General features: G+C 44.1%; 1 protein-coding gene across 2 annotated transcripts; it reads right to left on the bottom strand.

Moving 5' to 3' along the window:
• Positions 1-781: 781 nt before the first annotated feature.
• Positions 782-13,590, bottom strand: CDADC1 (cytidine and dCMP deaminase domain containing 1). 2 transcript variants are annotated; one of them, XM_051635085.1, is made up of 9 exons: positions 13,478-13,590; positions 10,428-10,522; positions 8,672-8,849; positions 7,273-7,851; positions 5,148-5,197; positions 3,918-4,087; positions 3,209-3,398; positions 2,435-2,495; positions 782-1,122 (listed from the first exon to the last, which is right to left on the bottom strand). In XM_051635085.1, exons 1-9 carry the CDS (start codon positions 13,554-13,556, stop codon positions 1,052-1,054), a joined length of 1,473 nt encoding a protein of 490 aa, XP_051491045.1. In that variant the 5' UTR covers positions 13,557-13,590; the 3' UTR covers positions 782-1,051. The 2 variants fall into 2 exon arrangements, with proteins under 2 accessions (XP_051491045.1, XP_051491051.1); XM_051635091.1 differs by lacking the exon at positions 13,478-13,590 and adding an exon at positions 12,386-12,411.
• Between the last annotated feature and the right edge of the window lie 2,356 nt (positions 13,591-15,946).

The following is a 15,946-nucleotide window of genomic DNA, read 5'->3' on the forward strand; positions in this document are numbered from 1 at the left end:
GAGTAAACAGAAAGCACTGGAACATCTGTTAAGACGAACAACTCGAGGTCATATTCAGAGCAGGAACAAATTGGAGTAAGGAGAGTAACCTCTCAGAAGATGCTGGGTACAACTCTCTGTTTGGGTTACCCATTACCTGCTCAGCACCTCCTCAAAACTAGCAACAACATTAGTCTGCAGTGTCACTGACTGTTTTAATGTCACCCTCACTCCACATGTAGTCATCCAAGAGACTGGCACCTGAAAAGATTCAGACTATTCCACTGGCTCCATCCTGCAGAAACAACAGGATATCTGGTACTTCATTAGCTTCTGTAGTCCTAGAAGCCTGTTAGTGAAGACGAACAAAGCTAAGCACTGGCCATCTTCACGTAGTCTGCAGGGGGCAGTGAGGTGCAGACAGCCACATTCTTTTAGGCCTTCACCCGGCTGAGAAAGCTGAGCTGAGCTGAGAAAAGGCAAAGCTAATCTTTGCATCAGTTCAGATGGGCTGCACTGGAGGAAGCACACGGAGCAGCAATGCAAGTACCACAAAACAAAATAGCTCTGCTGCTGTGGTGGTTGGAAGAGGTCATGTAAGAGAGACAAGCTTGATCTCCAAATCACTTACCTAGCAATGACTGCCATCCCAGTGGCTTTGTCTTCTTTGTACAGAGACTGTACATGAAGAGCTAGGGCTTGTTTCTGCATTCTTCTAGCCCAGAACTTAGAAATCCATTCCCTCAATCCAGACACCAAGCAAAAAATATACCATTTTGTTATTACTCTGAACTACCAGCAATAAACTTCTGGTATTTCTTTAATAACATATTAACAATTTTTAGCCATCCAGTTACTTTCACAGAAAATACAAGCAGCAGGTTTTTCCCCCAGGAACTTCTAAATTAAAAAGACCTTCAGGTAATTCTGTAAAACATTTAAGACATCATAAATAAACTTCTTCTAAAAATCACTTTCTAAACAATAAATAAAACTCTTCCTTATTTGAAAGTGCAAACAGGCTGCATTATAAAAAGTAGAGAGCAAGACTGCATAAGTGCTTAATTATTCATTAGTGACCAAGACACAGTTTTTTGTTTTGGTGCTGCTGGTCATCTAGTGATTTGGTTTTCTGGACCCCATCTAAAGAAAAAAATAAGTGTGAAACATTAATATAATAGCAAGCATTGTCTAAATACTCAACATATACAGGTACATTGGAATAACACTGGCTGGGGGGTTGAGAAGCTTGTCTAATTCCCCATACTAAGGGACATGCAATAATCACAGTAAAAGAAACATACTAAGGCAAAAGAATAACTTAAAACACTTCAGTGTAGAAAATGCAAACATATAATCTTGAAGAAAACATTGTTAGAAAAATGAGCTCTGATAAAGGTTGTCAAACAAAGTACCCCAGGCTGAATCTTTCTCCAGCTGGGTCTAAAAACCATTAGCAGACAGAGGGACAAACAAGCCCTAAGATTTTGCATTGATTACTAATGCCATGAACCCTATTCGGAGCCCTTCCCACCCTCTTTGCTCCAACTCATAAGGGAACAGCTAACAAAGAGACTTTTCCACTAACTGAGCTTGCTACAAGTTAGGAATTAGCTTGTAGTATGTGGCTATTCATGAGCTACAAAAAACACCTTCAGTGGTTTTTTTGCTCCTAGCGTGGTACTCAGTGCTTTGAGTAACTGCCAACTCCCTGTCTTTACGCTCTGTATCTTCATGCTTGGGGCACTACAGTTATTTAGCTTATTTTTTCCACGTTATCTTCCCCTCTGGATGAGAAACATTTTAAGGACTGGTAGCTGACAGTAGATGCCAATGGTGGGTCCCTTTTGTAGCATAAAAAGGATTCAAAAGGAGACTCATCTAAACTCTGTTTTCAGAAGATGACAGCTCCCTTGCTACAGGAGTGCAGGTCGACAAGGATTTTGTGGCCTTTGTATTATTTATGTGTATATACACACACACAAAAACAAATGCTGATTGAAGAGCACTGGCATAGATTCTACCACCTCATAAAAGATGCACTGAAATGTTCTGCAGAACATATTTCAGTGACTCAGAGGAGTCCAATTTCTCTTGAAAAAGAATGGCACTCTCTATAGAACCCAATATAAACAGTCTTTGTAGAACAAAATTTAAAACATGACCAAGCACTTGGAAATTATCTGTGCAAAACAGCATATTGTCAACCTTGATAGTGGCATTACTTGATTTTGTAACAAGCACCAATGCCATCCATTTGTTAAAACAAACTTGGTTTTGAGTTATCATTAGTTCATCCACTCAAAAACCTCAGAGAAGTTTTCATAGCAAAATTTAACTAATCAAAATCAAGATTAATTAAGACTTATAAATCCCAGAGGGATTCAGGTTTGTTAAAAATGTGATCTCACTTATTTATTTCAGTCATAAAATGAATTAATTAAAAAATACTTACTTTCCCTGGCTGCGGGGTCATGGAATTCAAGGGCGTTAGTGTGCAGTGGATTTAGTTGCCACTGGTAAAAGAAGAAAACATTTACTTATTCCACAAGACAGCAGAAAGAGCAAAGGGAGAAAGAAAAAGTACCCTACAGGCTTCACTGTAAGGGTGACAAGGGGTGAGATGGGAAATGAAGAGCTCCCCCTTCAAAACACACTTGCTTTGAGGATAAAAAGCTGTTGGGAATGTGTGGCCTTTTACTCCCTTGTGAAGGTTACAGGAGACTGCTCAACCCAGCAGTGGTGCAGTTGGTCGTGCTGAGCACCCTGAGTGCAGAAGCACCTGGCCACCTTCAAAACCCACTGCAGCTCCTTCAGGAGCTGCTGGAAGGGCCTACAAAATCACACAGTGATCTCCCACATCAGCTGCTGTGCTGTGACAGGGAGGCTTGGAGAGAACTTCAGAATGTTGGACCAGATGATCCTTGAGGTCCCTTCCCACCTGGCATTTTGTGATTCTGTGAATGTGAAGAGACCATCTCAAACAACAGCAGCGAGTCAAGAGGGAAATCTGTGTGGCAATTAAGAGAAAATGGACACACTTGCCCCAACATCTGGCATCTGGCACACCACTTCTCCCCAGTGTGGTGACAAAGCAAGCTCTCAGTTCCACTCACTTGACTAAACAGCACATGAAAACACTTCTCTATGCTGGCTGCAGATGGCTGCTCACTCTCCCCTCAGCCCAACGCTGCCCAGTTTTTAAAATATACTACATTGAGACACTTACTGTAAATTTGCTTACACCTTCAAGTTCACCAAACTTCATGTAGGATATGTCTGCTTTCTTTTTTCCAGCATCAACATCTCCTGCATAGATCTGCTTAATACCAGCCCCTTTGATTAAAGGGACACATTCATCACATGGACATTTAGTCACAAAGATCATGCTTTTCTCATCTGGCTTTATCTCTCGACACCTACAAACAGTCAGAAAACAGAATTTCAGAGTCTGTATTGTGAGAGTTTTGAATGGTGACAAACTTGATACTTCACAAGACCAAGCAAGGAAGAGTTGTGTTGTACTCTCAGAAGTGCACGAGTACACAATGGTATCTGGTTTGGTTTTACTATCTGTGAACCAAACACCCATCCCACCTCTCCCCTAGTATCATTGTTGGAAGCCTCAGTAATTGCCTCACTCCCATATTTCAGGTTACAGCATGGTGCTAGCAGGAAGCAGAGGCAGTAGCTTGTATCTGATGGACAGCTGCCATGCATTGGAGTGAACATCCTCTCAAAGACAAGTTCACTTTAGAAGTCTGAAGAAACCCCAGGAGCTGTCCGCACCCATGCACATCCAAGTTCTGCATCACAGGCATAAACAAGACCGTGATTGCAATCCACACTTTGTCACAGTGACATTAGGCATTTGTCATGGAACTGTTTCTGGACCATCTCATTCTTTTTTTTTTTTGTGACAAAAATAAGCCCATTACCTGAATGTTAAGGCATTCTGCTCCGCGTGTATAATGTATCTGAACTTTCTGATTTCCCGATCTTTTTGCTTATCATCCATGTGTGGAAAATCTGCATATTCAGATCCAACAGGAAAGGCATTGTAACCACAGCCTACAAAATACATTGCTCCTGTTCCATCACAGCTTCTCTGCAACAGTAAGCAAAGCATCATGTTTGGAGATTTTAAACTGAGAACTAAGTCAAAGAGCTGTGCAATATTATACTTCCACATTATCAGTGCATGCCAAGTTACAGCAGTTAAAAGAACTCAGCTCTTGCTACCAGCTTCATGTCTGTATGGAGCTTTTCCACTAAGCTCCACAGCAGCTGCATGGGCAAACTGTTAACACCACACACAACACACTGCACCAGCCTTTAGTGGCTCTCCTTTCAGCGAGTAACACTGATACTAGGAAGAAAAAAGTCTGAAGGATTTAGTCTTTAAACTTCTTGGCAATGTGCAAAATTAAAGACAGACAGAGTTAGTCCCTGATGTGCCAGAGACTGCTTCACCTGTTTCTCAACAGACCCAGTGACCAAGTAGGAATCTGACTGAAATCAGAACAAGAGACAAAACAGCAATAAACAGTCAATGACTGAGGCCAGTTGAAGAGTATGTTGCAGTTGAATGAAGAATGAGGCTTCCTGGGATTGGCAACGTGCATTATCAGAGGCATAAAGAAACAAAAACTTAATGCTTGGATGGGAAAAAGCATAGTAAAGATATCTGAAGAAAAATAACATTTTGATTCAAAAAGCACCCTGCTGAGGCCAGTACTGCATTTCCACTGCAACAGAAATCCTCAAGAGACTGTCTGTCAGGCTATGATTGCACTGAGAACTCTCCAAAACAGAGCTGCAAAGAGGGACCACGCAGAGGGGACACATGCTGCCTGCTCAGCAGCTGTGGCAAAACTTTGTAGCCAGGACACGTGTTATAAACGGCCATGGCTAGGGAAGCAAGCACACTGAGGACCAAGGCAGAGACACTGTGGGAGTTACTAAACTCATTTTTACTTCCCCTTCATCTTGACAACACACCAATGAATCAATCATTAACTGAGTTACTAAAGAATGAGAGGCTTTCCATAGTGTTGTGCCTGTGTATGAAAAACACCTGTATAACTTTAAAGCTAAATAAAAAGCTCAAAGCAGATACAAGTGTATGAATTGTGAGTGCAAGAAAAAGTAACATTTTCAATACTTACCGATTTTTCTTCTGCCCAAATAATAGCTCCAACTCCCGTTTTATGATCCTCTAAAACACATAATATTTTAGCAATAAATAAGAAATAAAGCTCTTCTGAGTTACTTAGCTATTAACATGACAGCCTAGAGTCAGGAATAACATTCATTCTTGCTTTGTGGACAGGAGAAAAAGAAATGCAGAAAGATGAAGAAGTTCAAAGTCATAGGAGTCTACTGCAAAAGCTGGGTGTGCTGTAACTGCAAGGGCTGCCATCCCAAGACTTTTCTACATAGATTTGTTCACAAATGCTATGAAGCAACCAATACATATATCAGATAAGAAAATGTGTGCCAAGAATGTATGTGGACAGTTTCGCTGACATGAGCTGGCAAATGGATAAACAACCTGCTCATTATTTACTACTTGATTTCTGCCATTCCTTAAGTTTATGGTTCTATGGTCTGAATGCCTATCAAAATTATTTGTATTTTGTACCTTATTAGAGACAAAATGTTAACAATCAGATTTTGGGGGGTGTTGCCTGTCACAGGAAAACTGGAACACCCTTTCCACAGGAAAACTGGAACACTTGGAAGATTTTTATGGAACTTGGAAATCTTCCCCAGTAGCTATTCAGGATAGTCTTGACCAGTTAAAACAACATATCAAGGAGAAAAAAAATGTTTCAAGCTTCCAGCATCTAATAATGTAGATGCCACTTTTCACCTAACCATTTTGATCACCCTTTGTGTCACTACTATACATAAACACTCCAAGAGAATCCTTCCTGACAAAGATATGTTTTATGAATGCTTATAACTTTATGTATATCTGCATATTTATTAAGTCACTGATGTATATTAATATAGCACAAAAAATGTCATATCTCGTGCCCCTTCTATCCACCTGTATGATAATGTAAAGCATCTAAGTATGTGTGTAGGTGTTGTTATTTATTATAATTTCACAGAGAATGAGGACTTCACTACAAGATTGAAGTGGAGCAAGAGTTTGCTCAAAAAGCAGATCTGAGTCTAGGCTGAACAGCACAGACAAAGCTGAATTTTGCTGCCCCAAGAATGAGTACTCAAGCTTGGTCATTCCATCTTGCTCTATACAGCAGCAGTGGTACAAACCCCTCAAAACTAGTTCCATCTAACTTCTGAATTATTTCTAAAAACCTAATCTTCCCTGCAACTTTTTGTGATCAACTTCATGCAGGGAACCACACCCCCCAAAAAAAAAAAAAAAAAAAAAAAGGGGGGGAAGGAAATATTCTAAACTTGGAAGATTCACAAAATTCAAGTAAGTCAAAGGGCACATTCAGCACCTTACTTGATAGGTTAATTTTGTGGGATCAGTTTTGTTTTAAGTTCTAAATATGTACTACTTATTTGCTTTATTTGTTTATAAGGGTTAAAAAATAGAAACAAGCCTATTTAGATTAAAAATATAACAGAATTAAGGAGTACCACCAAGTTTTAAGTATTCATATTCTGTTATCTCTGGAAGAACCTAATAGTTTACTGCATTGCTACCCAGACAGAATAAAGTAGCTGTGAGAGGTAATCTGTATCACAAGATGGGCAAATACCCTTCCAGCCTGAAATCATGTATAGGAAAACTCCAGCATCTTTGCAAAGATAACCCCCATCAGATATATAATCACTCTTACTAATAAGATCGGAACTAGGAAACTTAATATTGAATACCCTAATGGAAGGATATTATTTCACTGTTCTTTTCTGAAGAAGTGTACATAATATGCTTAAAATACTGGCACTTACTTGATAAAAGAAACATCTTGTGAAACCTCTGTAAAAAAAAAAAAAGCCTCAGAGCAGGTTGAAGAATTTAAATGTCATTGTGTTCTCTTTTCAGATAGGAAGTGTTGGACATATTGTCAGGGCAGGCTTTGCCAGCACTCTGTGTGACATACCTGCCCTGATACTCTCTTGGAAAGCCCAGTGCTCTCACACACAGTACTGTGTAATCCTATAGAGTTGTTACTATTACTGCTGCTCCTGTTGCATAGAATTAGAAACAGAATTCAGCAGCTTGCTCAAGGAAGTATTTGGAAGAATCAAGACTGAAATCAGCAACTCTGCTCTGCTCATTGTTCCCCCACTACTGTAACAACTCACCTGTCCGGTAGGCAAGCAGTCTGGCTTGTATCATACAGTGCCTTGCAATGTCCTGGGGCAGGCCCTGATGGTCTGCTTCCTTTGTTCGCCATGACTCACTGTTGTAAAATCCAAAGCATCCAAAGGCAGGGACACTGGCAGCCACTGTTGCCAAGACCAAGACAAGATCCTTCATGTTTTGCCTAAGGTTGCTGAAGTACGGGTTTTCACAGAGGTTCTCCAGTCCCATTGTCATCAATATCTGCTTGTGCGTTTCTTCGTTTGAAATTAGGAATAAGCTTTCATACTCTTTGATTCTCTCTTGTCTACATGCAGTGTAAAAGTCAGTGTTCGAGTCAGGCTGAGATTTTGCTATTTTTTTAATAAAATCAAACTTGGTGGAAGTTTCTTCAACAAACTGCACCATGTAGCACACCAAGGGCTGAAGCAACACGCACACACGAGCACGACTATTTGACTTCAGTCTTTCTACAGCTTTGGCATCTAGCTTGGCATCATCAGTAGTCACGGGACTTGACACCTCATTCTGCAAGCTGATTTCAGGATCTGCAGGCCAGTAAGAAATCCTGTTCACCCCAGCTGGAAGAGAAGATAATGCAGCAAAATGAACCATGCAAGCACAGTGGAACATAAACATCATTTTCAACACACTATTGCCTAGCCCTGTTTTCACTCCTTTAAGGCTGTACGTGCTCTTTCAGTGGTGTCTGGACAACAAAAATGCTCATATCTTGAGCTTATCAGACTTGGTAATCAGACTACAGACATAAATTAGAATTTCCTAAATTCTAAGATATTTGTGGCAGTTCAATTTTGCACTTTACCTACAACAGTTATATGAACACCACACAAAAAAGTTAGCATTAATACACGCTACCGTTGAGATTAAAAACCAATACTTGCAGAAGGGCTGTACAGCAGATCCCACTTCAGAAGGTGAATCATCTGACTTGTCTGCATTTCACTTGGGAAAATTAAACTCTTAAAAGTACTCCCTATGACAGCTGCATGAGAAACACCCTTCCTCTGGTGCCACTGATAAGCAACGGGGGGGCAAGGGAAACTGAAGCAATCTATGCCTAGTCATCATGGCGTAGGGTTGCTCTGGCAAAGTGCAGCAGGTATGTCAGAATCTCAGCAGTGTGTCCCAGCAGAGCAGAAAGCACCACCAAGAATCAAGGCTGCACAGAGAAACAAGGTCTTAGCAGCAAGCCCTTGTTTCTTGGTCATCTGCTCCAGGATATGTCCATTCAATACTGTTTTCAGCCTTGTGGAACATGATTGTTGCAGGCTACACAAGTCAGGGATTGGCACTTACAACTGAGACAGCCCAAACAGGCTTTCTGATACCAATCACAAGCAAAACATCTACCCCTCCTCTGCCACAGTAATTTCTCACCGTTTACAATCATTTTTAAGCAAGTTGAACATGGTTTTCTGGAAAAATAAAGATCACAGTTTTTAAGTCTTGATCCATGCTTGATGAGTGCAATCTGGCCAGCATGCAAGTCCGGACTGGAACAATGAAGACCGATAATCTTCATGTTTTTCACCACAACTAGACCACTCTTCTTTACCTACAGAAAAACATATTTTACTTCTTTTTGTTACAACATCAAGTCCACAGAGATGTTACAGCTCTTCCTTGGGTAACAGCAATCAGCCTGGATCAGAGCACATAGCTCTTCAATACAAACTGTGATAGGAATCATTAAACAATCTGTTACACTTTCCCTAAGCAGTATTTTTTTGGTGGTTTCTACAGGTGTCTATTGACATCAGAGTGCTGCGCTCCTGTCAAACTACAAACACAGCCTTGTTGAAAATTCCTGGGTTTTCTGGTCATAGAATCATAGAATCCTAGGGGTTGGAAGGGACCTCATTGCTTTGCCCATAAAAAACCCTATACATAGCATAGAAAATTCCATCAATTATAGCTGAAAACCCCTCTGAATCACCCAGCATCTGGAAACGCTCATGATTTTGATTTCTCTCTTAAAACTGACCATCCTGGGAGCTAATAGCTTCTCTACCTTTATTTCTGTCTCTTCATTTACAGAAATGAATCTAAAAATGGTTCTAAAAAATCTTCCATGGAAAAAGCCAGCATGCTACAGACAAGAGCTCTTGCATCTGGATTCCTCTGTATTGTGAGGAAAGTGGTTAGAGGCTAGTTTGATGAAGGTGGTGAAACACCTCTCATTGTGCAATCCAGCTGCTACCAGAACACTGCTGCCTTAGATCTGTAAATTATTCGGTTTCTTTGAGGTGACAGAAATGAGGCTCTAGGAAAGCCCTGCATGTAACCCAAGTGCCATTCCTAACTGAATTACTGAATTTGAAACTGCATTTGGGGTCTGCATGGTACTCATCTAGCCCTACTTCAGATCTAGTTTGGGACATTCCAAGCTCTGAAAATTAGGCCTAACTGTCACTCAGATTATTTTCCTATCTTTTTGTGTCCTGGACGATTCCTATGCTATGGATCTTACCATTTCAGTATGCTCTGGACAAAGTAGTAACCATTTTAAAGAGCACAAGAAGAACTCTGATCACAAAAGGACACACCCAATTCCAGGACACTCTGAAAATACCTCTCTACTTTGAAGTGTAACTGGCAGCTATTTAGAAGATCCATTCTTAAGAACTATTTGTTTTCAGTATCACTAAAGTAGTTATCTACAAGTTCTTGATGAGCAAACATTTCAAGTAGTTCTGTGCACTTCCACTGTATAAGAGAACCCTTCTGCAATCATGAACATAGATATTTTAAAGAATATCTCTACCCCATCAACCACACTGATTTTAAAGTTATAATACACTAAGAAGTCCAGGGTATACACCATGCCTTCTTTGTTATAGTCTTTGAAATATCCACCGGGATTTTTTTTCTGATTCCTTCACCTGTCAGGGGTATACGTTGCCTTTCAAAGTTTTTCAGAAATAGAATGATATGCAACCATTTTGCTATTTTTCTCCCACTGATGGATTTTTTTCTACTTCTAAGAAATATCTGAAAAACATTTATCAGCCTTTTTGCTTTTTTTTCCCCTCCAGACTATCTGTCATGTAAAGAGCAGTCAGGTTAGATTCACAGCAGGAGCTCTTAGCACCTGTTCAGAAAGACCATCTAATGGTAAATATAGACATTTTACCTGTGATTTTTTTTGTTGCTCAGCTGAGGGAAAGAGCTCCATCCAGAGACTGAACAAAGTAAAAAGATTCACTTTAGAAAGTCTTGGCATTTGACCTGTCATCAGAAGAAGAAAAAAAAAAAAAAGCTGTATTAACAATTATTTATAAAGAAACCATATATCGTTGAACAATATTTTCCAAGTCTTCTACACCACAGCTGCTGCAGAAGCTGGTTCATCAACAACTTCTGCTATTACATCAGCTAAATCCACACTGTCCTCTTCAGGGCAGTAGTTGTCAACTCAAAATGCTCACATCTGGGTGCAGAGGTCAGATTTGTGCAATAGGAGAAAGTTAATTCCACTCAGAGGCGAAGAGCAGAACTCACAGATCAGATCCCACATAACCTAATGTACTCAAAATGATTCACAGATGCTTACAGACATTTCAGACACAGCCTGTGATTCAGCTTCAGGCTCACCACAGAAGACAGTAAAAATATCCAGGCACACATCATGATCTTACACTGACACCCGCAGCAAAAGTGGATGAGCCACTCTGAAACCTTCCAGTTAAATCAGTGCTGGAGAAACCTGCTTCTGGATTGTTACAGTCTGCTTAAATTTTGGTTAGATTTTTGCAAAAAATTCAGCCTATTGCTCAGGCTGCCACTTCTGACTTCCTTCTTGGACCACCACCTTGTGCTGTGTTGTGCTTCTACTCAAAATCTGGACATTGACCTGTGAGGGCCAGTGCTCAGCATTACTGAGGGTCCCACAAGTGCAACGGGAGGAAGCATCGCACTGCTCACTAATTTTACACCATTCCAGATGTAAAGCTGTCCTGCCTCACACTTGGCAAGAAGTTAATCAAGTATTTGAAAAAGCTCCAATCCCTACTTCAGGGGTGCTTACAGAGAGCTGTAATGAACACATATGCCTCTGCAGGTCTCTCATGTGCCGACAATACTATGATTTCCAGCTTTAACCCTTCCAGCAAACAATAAAGTTTTTGGAGGAAATGGCAGAGGCAAGAATAGAACAGAGAAAAACAGTTCTCTAATTAGTTCCAGCCGTTTGGAAGAGATATAAGCAGATAATAAGATTGCTTTGGTGGGAGACAGGGTTAGTTCAATGACATGTCTGTGAACCCAAACAAGTAGGACAGCAGATGAACATATGCAATCCATGACTGGAATACTATTTTCAGACAGTATTTTTGCACCTTTTTTTCACACAGAAGTGTGATTTTGGAAAGCAACTATAAACGTCTTAGCAACATATGATACCACGTGGTCCACTACTCCCTGCTACGCTAACCCACTGTGCACAGGCACTGCAAGGGGCACCTGGTTAGCACCATCAGATACCTGTTCTGGAAATCTACATGGCAAGCAGCACACGTGAAGATTTGTTATCATCTGTACTAAAAAAACCCATACCTGTAAAAGTCAGTCTATAAGCCAGATCTAAATACGGAGAGTTTGTTCTCTTAAATGGGCATTTGAGTCCATTCTCATTACAGCCCCTGCTCACTCCTGTTGTAGCACACACATGTACAGTTCACAAATAGCAAGCTAAAATAAACAGTGCAATTTATACAAACTCAAGCATATACCATCACATTTTCTAACGTGGATTACAATTTGGCACACAGAATAGATCTAAAACAGAATACGCTAGAAACAAGTTTGAATTACTGTGTGTTTTCTGGGACCTAATCTGAATGTGACCTGTCAAACAGAAGGAAAACAAACTGAAGAATGTACCGGTTCACAACCCTGTTGTGAATGGACATGAATTTATAAAGAGAATCAGGAGAATATTATGCTGAGAAAGGAAAGACCTGTGGTCACAGTTTTCATGTCTATGTATCCTCATCCTTATTCATGTACATAGCTAAATGTTCCCTTTAAGTTCAAGACAGTGAATAGAATAATGATGAAAGTGGCCTGCAAAAAGGTTCGAAGACATCTTACAGAATTTCAAGCAGAAAGACAGGGGAAGCAATCAGGCTGTTTGCTACGGAGAGCAAAACTGTATATGAAAGGAGCACTCTTTTCAGGTGCATCAGGTCCTTGCAGCTTCCCTGCTTCACACAAAAGCACAATTCTATTCCTCCACGCTATGGATCTTGCTCCAGTGAGGTAAGGCATGCTCCAGAGAAAGCATGCTGTGAAGGCCCGTGCTGGAAACCCTGCTGCTCCTGCACCTGCAAGAAACAAGGAGTAGGGCACTGCCCATCCGGCTCAGGTGCAGGATTATGCCACGGCTGCAGTGTAGGCAGGCTTCCCTAGCACATAGTCTGAAAGGCTTGTAAGAAGTCATCTTACAAGTAAGGTAGCTCCTCAAGGAGGAGGCAATCAGTGACACCACCCTTTCCTCTCCATCAAGGAGATCTGGCAGCCCTGTCATGGTCCTCAGTCTGGGGGATCTGTAGGCACACAGACACAGTCCCCTGGGGCTGCAGCATGGGGACACACGACATCCAACCCATCCCGCTTCACCCGGGCATCCCCAGCCCGGCGCAACAGCTGCTCCCTGCCGCATTCCTGCGCGGGCCCCGCGGCAGGGGCTGGCAAGGACAGCCCTGGGAAGGCAGGCGCTTCCAGGCACAGGACGTTGTCTGCACACTGAACACAGGCGGCACAGAACAGGGCAGAGAAACAGCGCTGATGAGGGGGAAGCAGAAGACAAGCATGTGTTGTCAGAAGGCCTCATGAGGAGGAGCAGAGGCGAGCAGGGGACGGGGGGACACTTTCTTGCGCCGTCTCTCAGGGGCAGGAGCGCTCCACGAAGCTGCCGCTGAGGAGGGGGAAGGCGGGAGCCCCCTGGACAGCCCCGGGCAGGGAAAGCCTGAGGAGGGGACACACCGGGCAGTGCCTGCGTTTCCTCAAACGCCTGGAAGCACCCGCCGGGAGAGAAGAGACCGGCGAAGGCCGATCAGCACATCCTCTCCCTCCCTCCCCGCCAGCCGGTACAGCCCTCTCCGCACCTCAGAGCCGCGGCAGGCCCCGGCCCAGCCCCCCCCCGCCGCCGGGCCCCCCGGGCGGGGACGGGGCAGCGCTTACCGGCCATGCTGTCGGTTTGCGTGCTTGCCGCGCTCATCCGCGGCCCCCCCGCCGCCACCGCTTCCTCCGCGCCGTGCATCGGTGCCAGTCTGGGTGCGGGTGCGGGTGCGGGTGCCGCCCGCTACTGCCCTTCCCTCCCGCCCCGCTCCTCCCTCAGGGCGGCACCGGGGCGGCCGCGGCGCCATGGCAACCGCCGGTGACGAGCGGGCGCCCCAGCCAATGGGAACCGGGAACGGCAGGAGGGGGCGGGGCTTGCAGGGGCGGGGCGGGCTCCCTCCGCCGGAGCGGGGCTGTAGGGCCGGGGGGGGCAGCCGGGGCCTCGGGGGCTGCCGGCCGGGCCCTGCCAGCCCAGCCCAGCCCAGCCCAGCCCAGCCCAGCCCGGCCCAGCCCGGCCCAGCCCGGCCCAGCCCGGCCCGGCCCGGCCCGTGGTGGCCTCGGGGGAAACCCGAGCCCGCGGGCGAAGGAGGGAGCCGGGGGACACCCAGCCCTGGGCCCGCTCCCCGGCACGGCAGCTGCTTCCGCGGCTGCCTCTCCAGGCAGGTGTCTTGCGTGAGGTCTTCCGCTTGTTGCGGCCGACCCCTCGTGCCCTGCCCGCTGTTGGGCGGGCTCAGCCGCCTCGGCTGGCGGGGGCAGCGCTTCTCCGTGCCCTGGCGGCAGCGCGGCCGCCCCGCAGGCGCGGGAGCCGGTCCTCTGGGCCCGGGAGCGAGGGCAGGACGTCCCCGGGCGGTGTCCGCCTGGTGGAAACTGCCCCTCTGGTGAGGGGTTTGTTCTGTGGACCCAGGCCTGTGTGGGGAAGTGAGGAAGGCCTCGGGCAAGCTGTGAGCGCTGATCCTTTTTTTCGGCCTTTGGACACCCGCGTGGTGGCTGCAGCGAGCAGATGCCGGCAGCGGGCAGAGGTTCCGAGCTCTGCATCCCCCGCCAACAGAGATGCAGGCTCTGGGAGGCTGGCTTTGGGGCTGCCCGCGGCCCTGGAGACAGGGTGGCTGGAACTTGGCAGAAAAGGGTTGAGTGTTTTTGTTTCTTTGCGTTGTTTGTTTTGCTTTGGTTTGCTGTTTGTTTGGTGTGTTGTTTTTTTTTTTTTAACCAATCTCCCTTGAGTCAATAATTAAGGGTATATTTACTTCTTGAATATCAAGTCATTTGGCTCCTGGTTGAATGGGATTTGACTTCCCCTGTTCCTGAGCTAACAGGTTAATGGCTGTTAAATTGGAATACACCCAGACTTTGAATTAAATAAGTTCTGTGAAGAGAACGTCTTGCAATTAACTGGATAGTTCTTAGTGGATACAAAAGGGCTGCAGTGCACAATAGCTTCAAGATTTTGAAACTTAATACAAGGGAGTTACTTCATCCCAAAACTCCGCACATTTATAAAGGAACAATGACTGGCTTGTGGAAGAAACGTGATACACCCCTGCAAGTGGCTGAGGTATCAGTTGAAAGTCTGTGAAGTCTCATGGCCCTTACGGAGGGCTGTGGACAGAGTCTGGAATAAAAACCAGGAGAATCAGCTGTATTTTGCAGTTATAAAAAATAAATGCCCAAATCCTTTTTCTGAGGAGTAATTCTCAAAGAGAAGGCTTTCAGAAGGAAGCCAGTGTCCACAGGATACTCAGACTTTTTGCCTTGGTTTTGTGGGTCAAATCTCCTGACAATGCTGTAGAGAGATGAACAAAGTATTAGCAGGCAAATCTGCTGCATAGCTGAGGTGATGTTAACATCCCCTCATTAGTTTGCTACTTGGGTTTCCCCTTCTTTTTCTCTGGCAAGAGATTATTTTCCTGAAGTGATGCATGTGGGATTCAAGGGAGAAGGGTTGTTTGTGTTTGTTTGGTTTTTTTCACCTCCATGGAAATAACTGTTCAGAGAAATATCTGAAAACGCAGAAGTTGCCCTTCTGATGTTTCCAGGAACATTAAATCAGGATGAGGTTTTTGAAGCTCCTGAAGTAGTTGGTCCTTACCACAGTATCACCCTGTCTCAGAAGTGCTTGGCCCAGAATTTGGGGTCTCTGTCAGGGAAACAGTGCAGCAAAGGTGTTCTTGTGAAAGTCATCTCCCCCTAAAGTTAAGGGTGTTTGTGTAAGTGCCATCGTTAATATATTGTAATTTATTTGCACTTAACTCAGATGTGGTTTCATAGTATGTGGTATTTTACCCACTGAAAAGAATTTGGTTTTTGTGCACTGCTGTGCAAGTGTGAGAGAAGCAGGAAGAAGACCAAGACTGACATACCACTTCATTCCTGTGCAAAAATAACTATTTGTCTGCTGCCTCATCTTCCCACTCCTAGGAACTGCTGTGAAACTGGTGCTTCAGTCATGTTGGCTCTCTGAACAACAGTCAGCCAGACTGGAAAGGGGTCCCAGAAAGTTGTGGGGTGTTTTTTCCACAATAGGGGTTCCTCAGCTGCAAATGGTGCAGCTGGAGGCACAACAAGAGCCTCTGGGACTATGCTTTACTTCCTGGT

Source organism: Apus apus, chromosome 1, assembly GCF_020740795.1.
Source record: "Apus apus isolate bApuApu2 chromosome 1, bApuApu2.pri.cur, whole genome shotgun sequence".
In the NCBI taxonomy this organism is placed as follows: Eukaryota; Metazoa; Chordata; class Aves; order Apodiformes; family Apodidae; genus Apus; species Apus apus.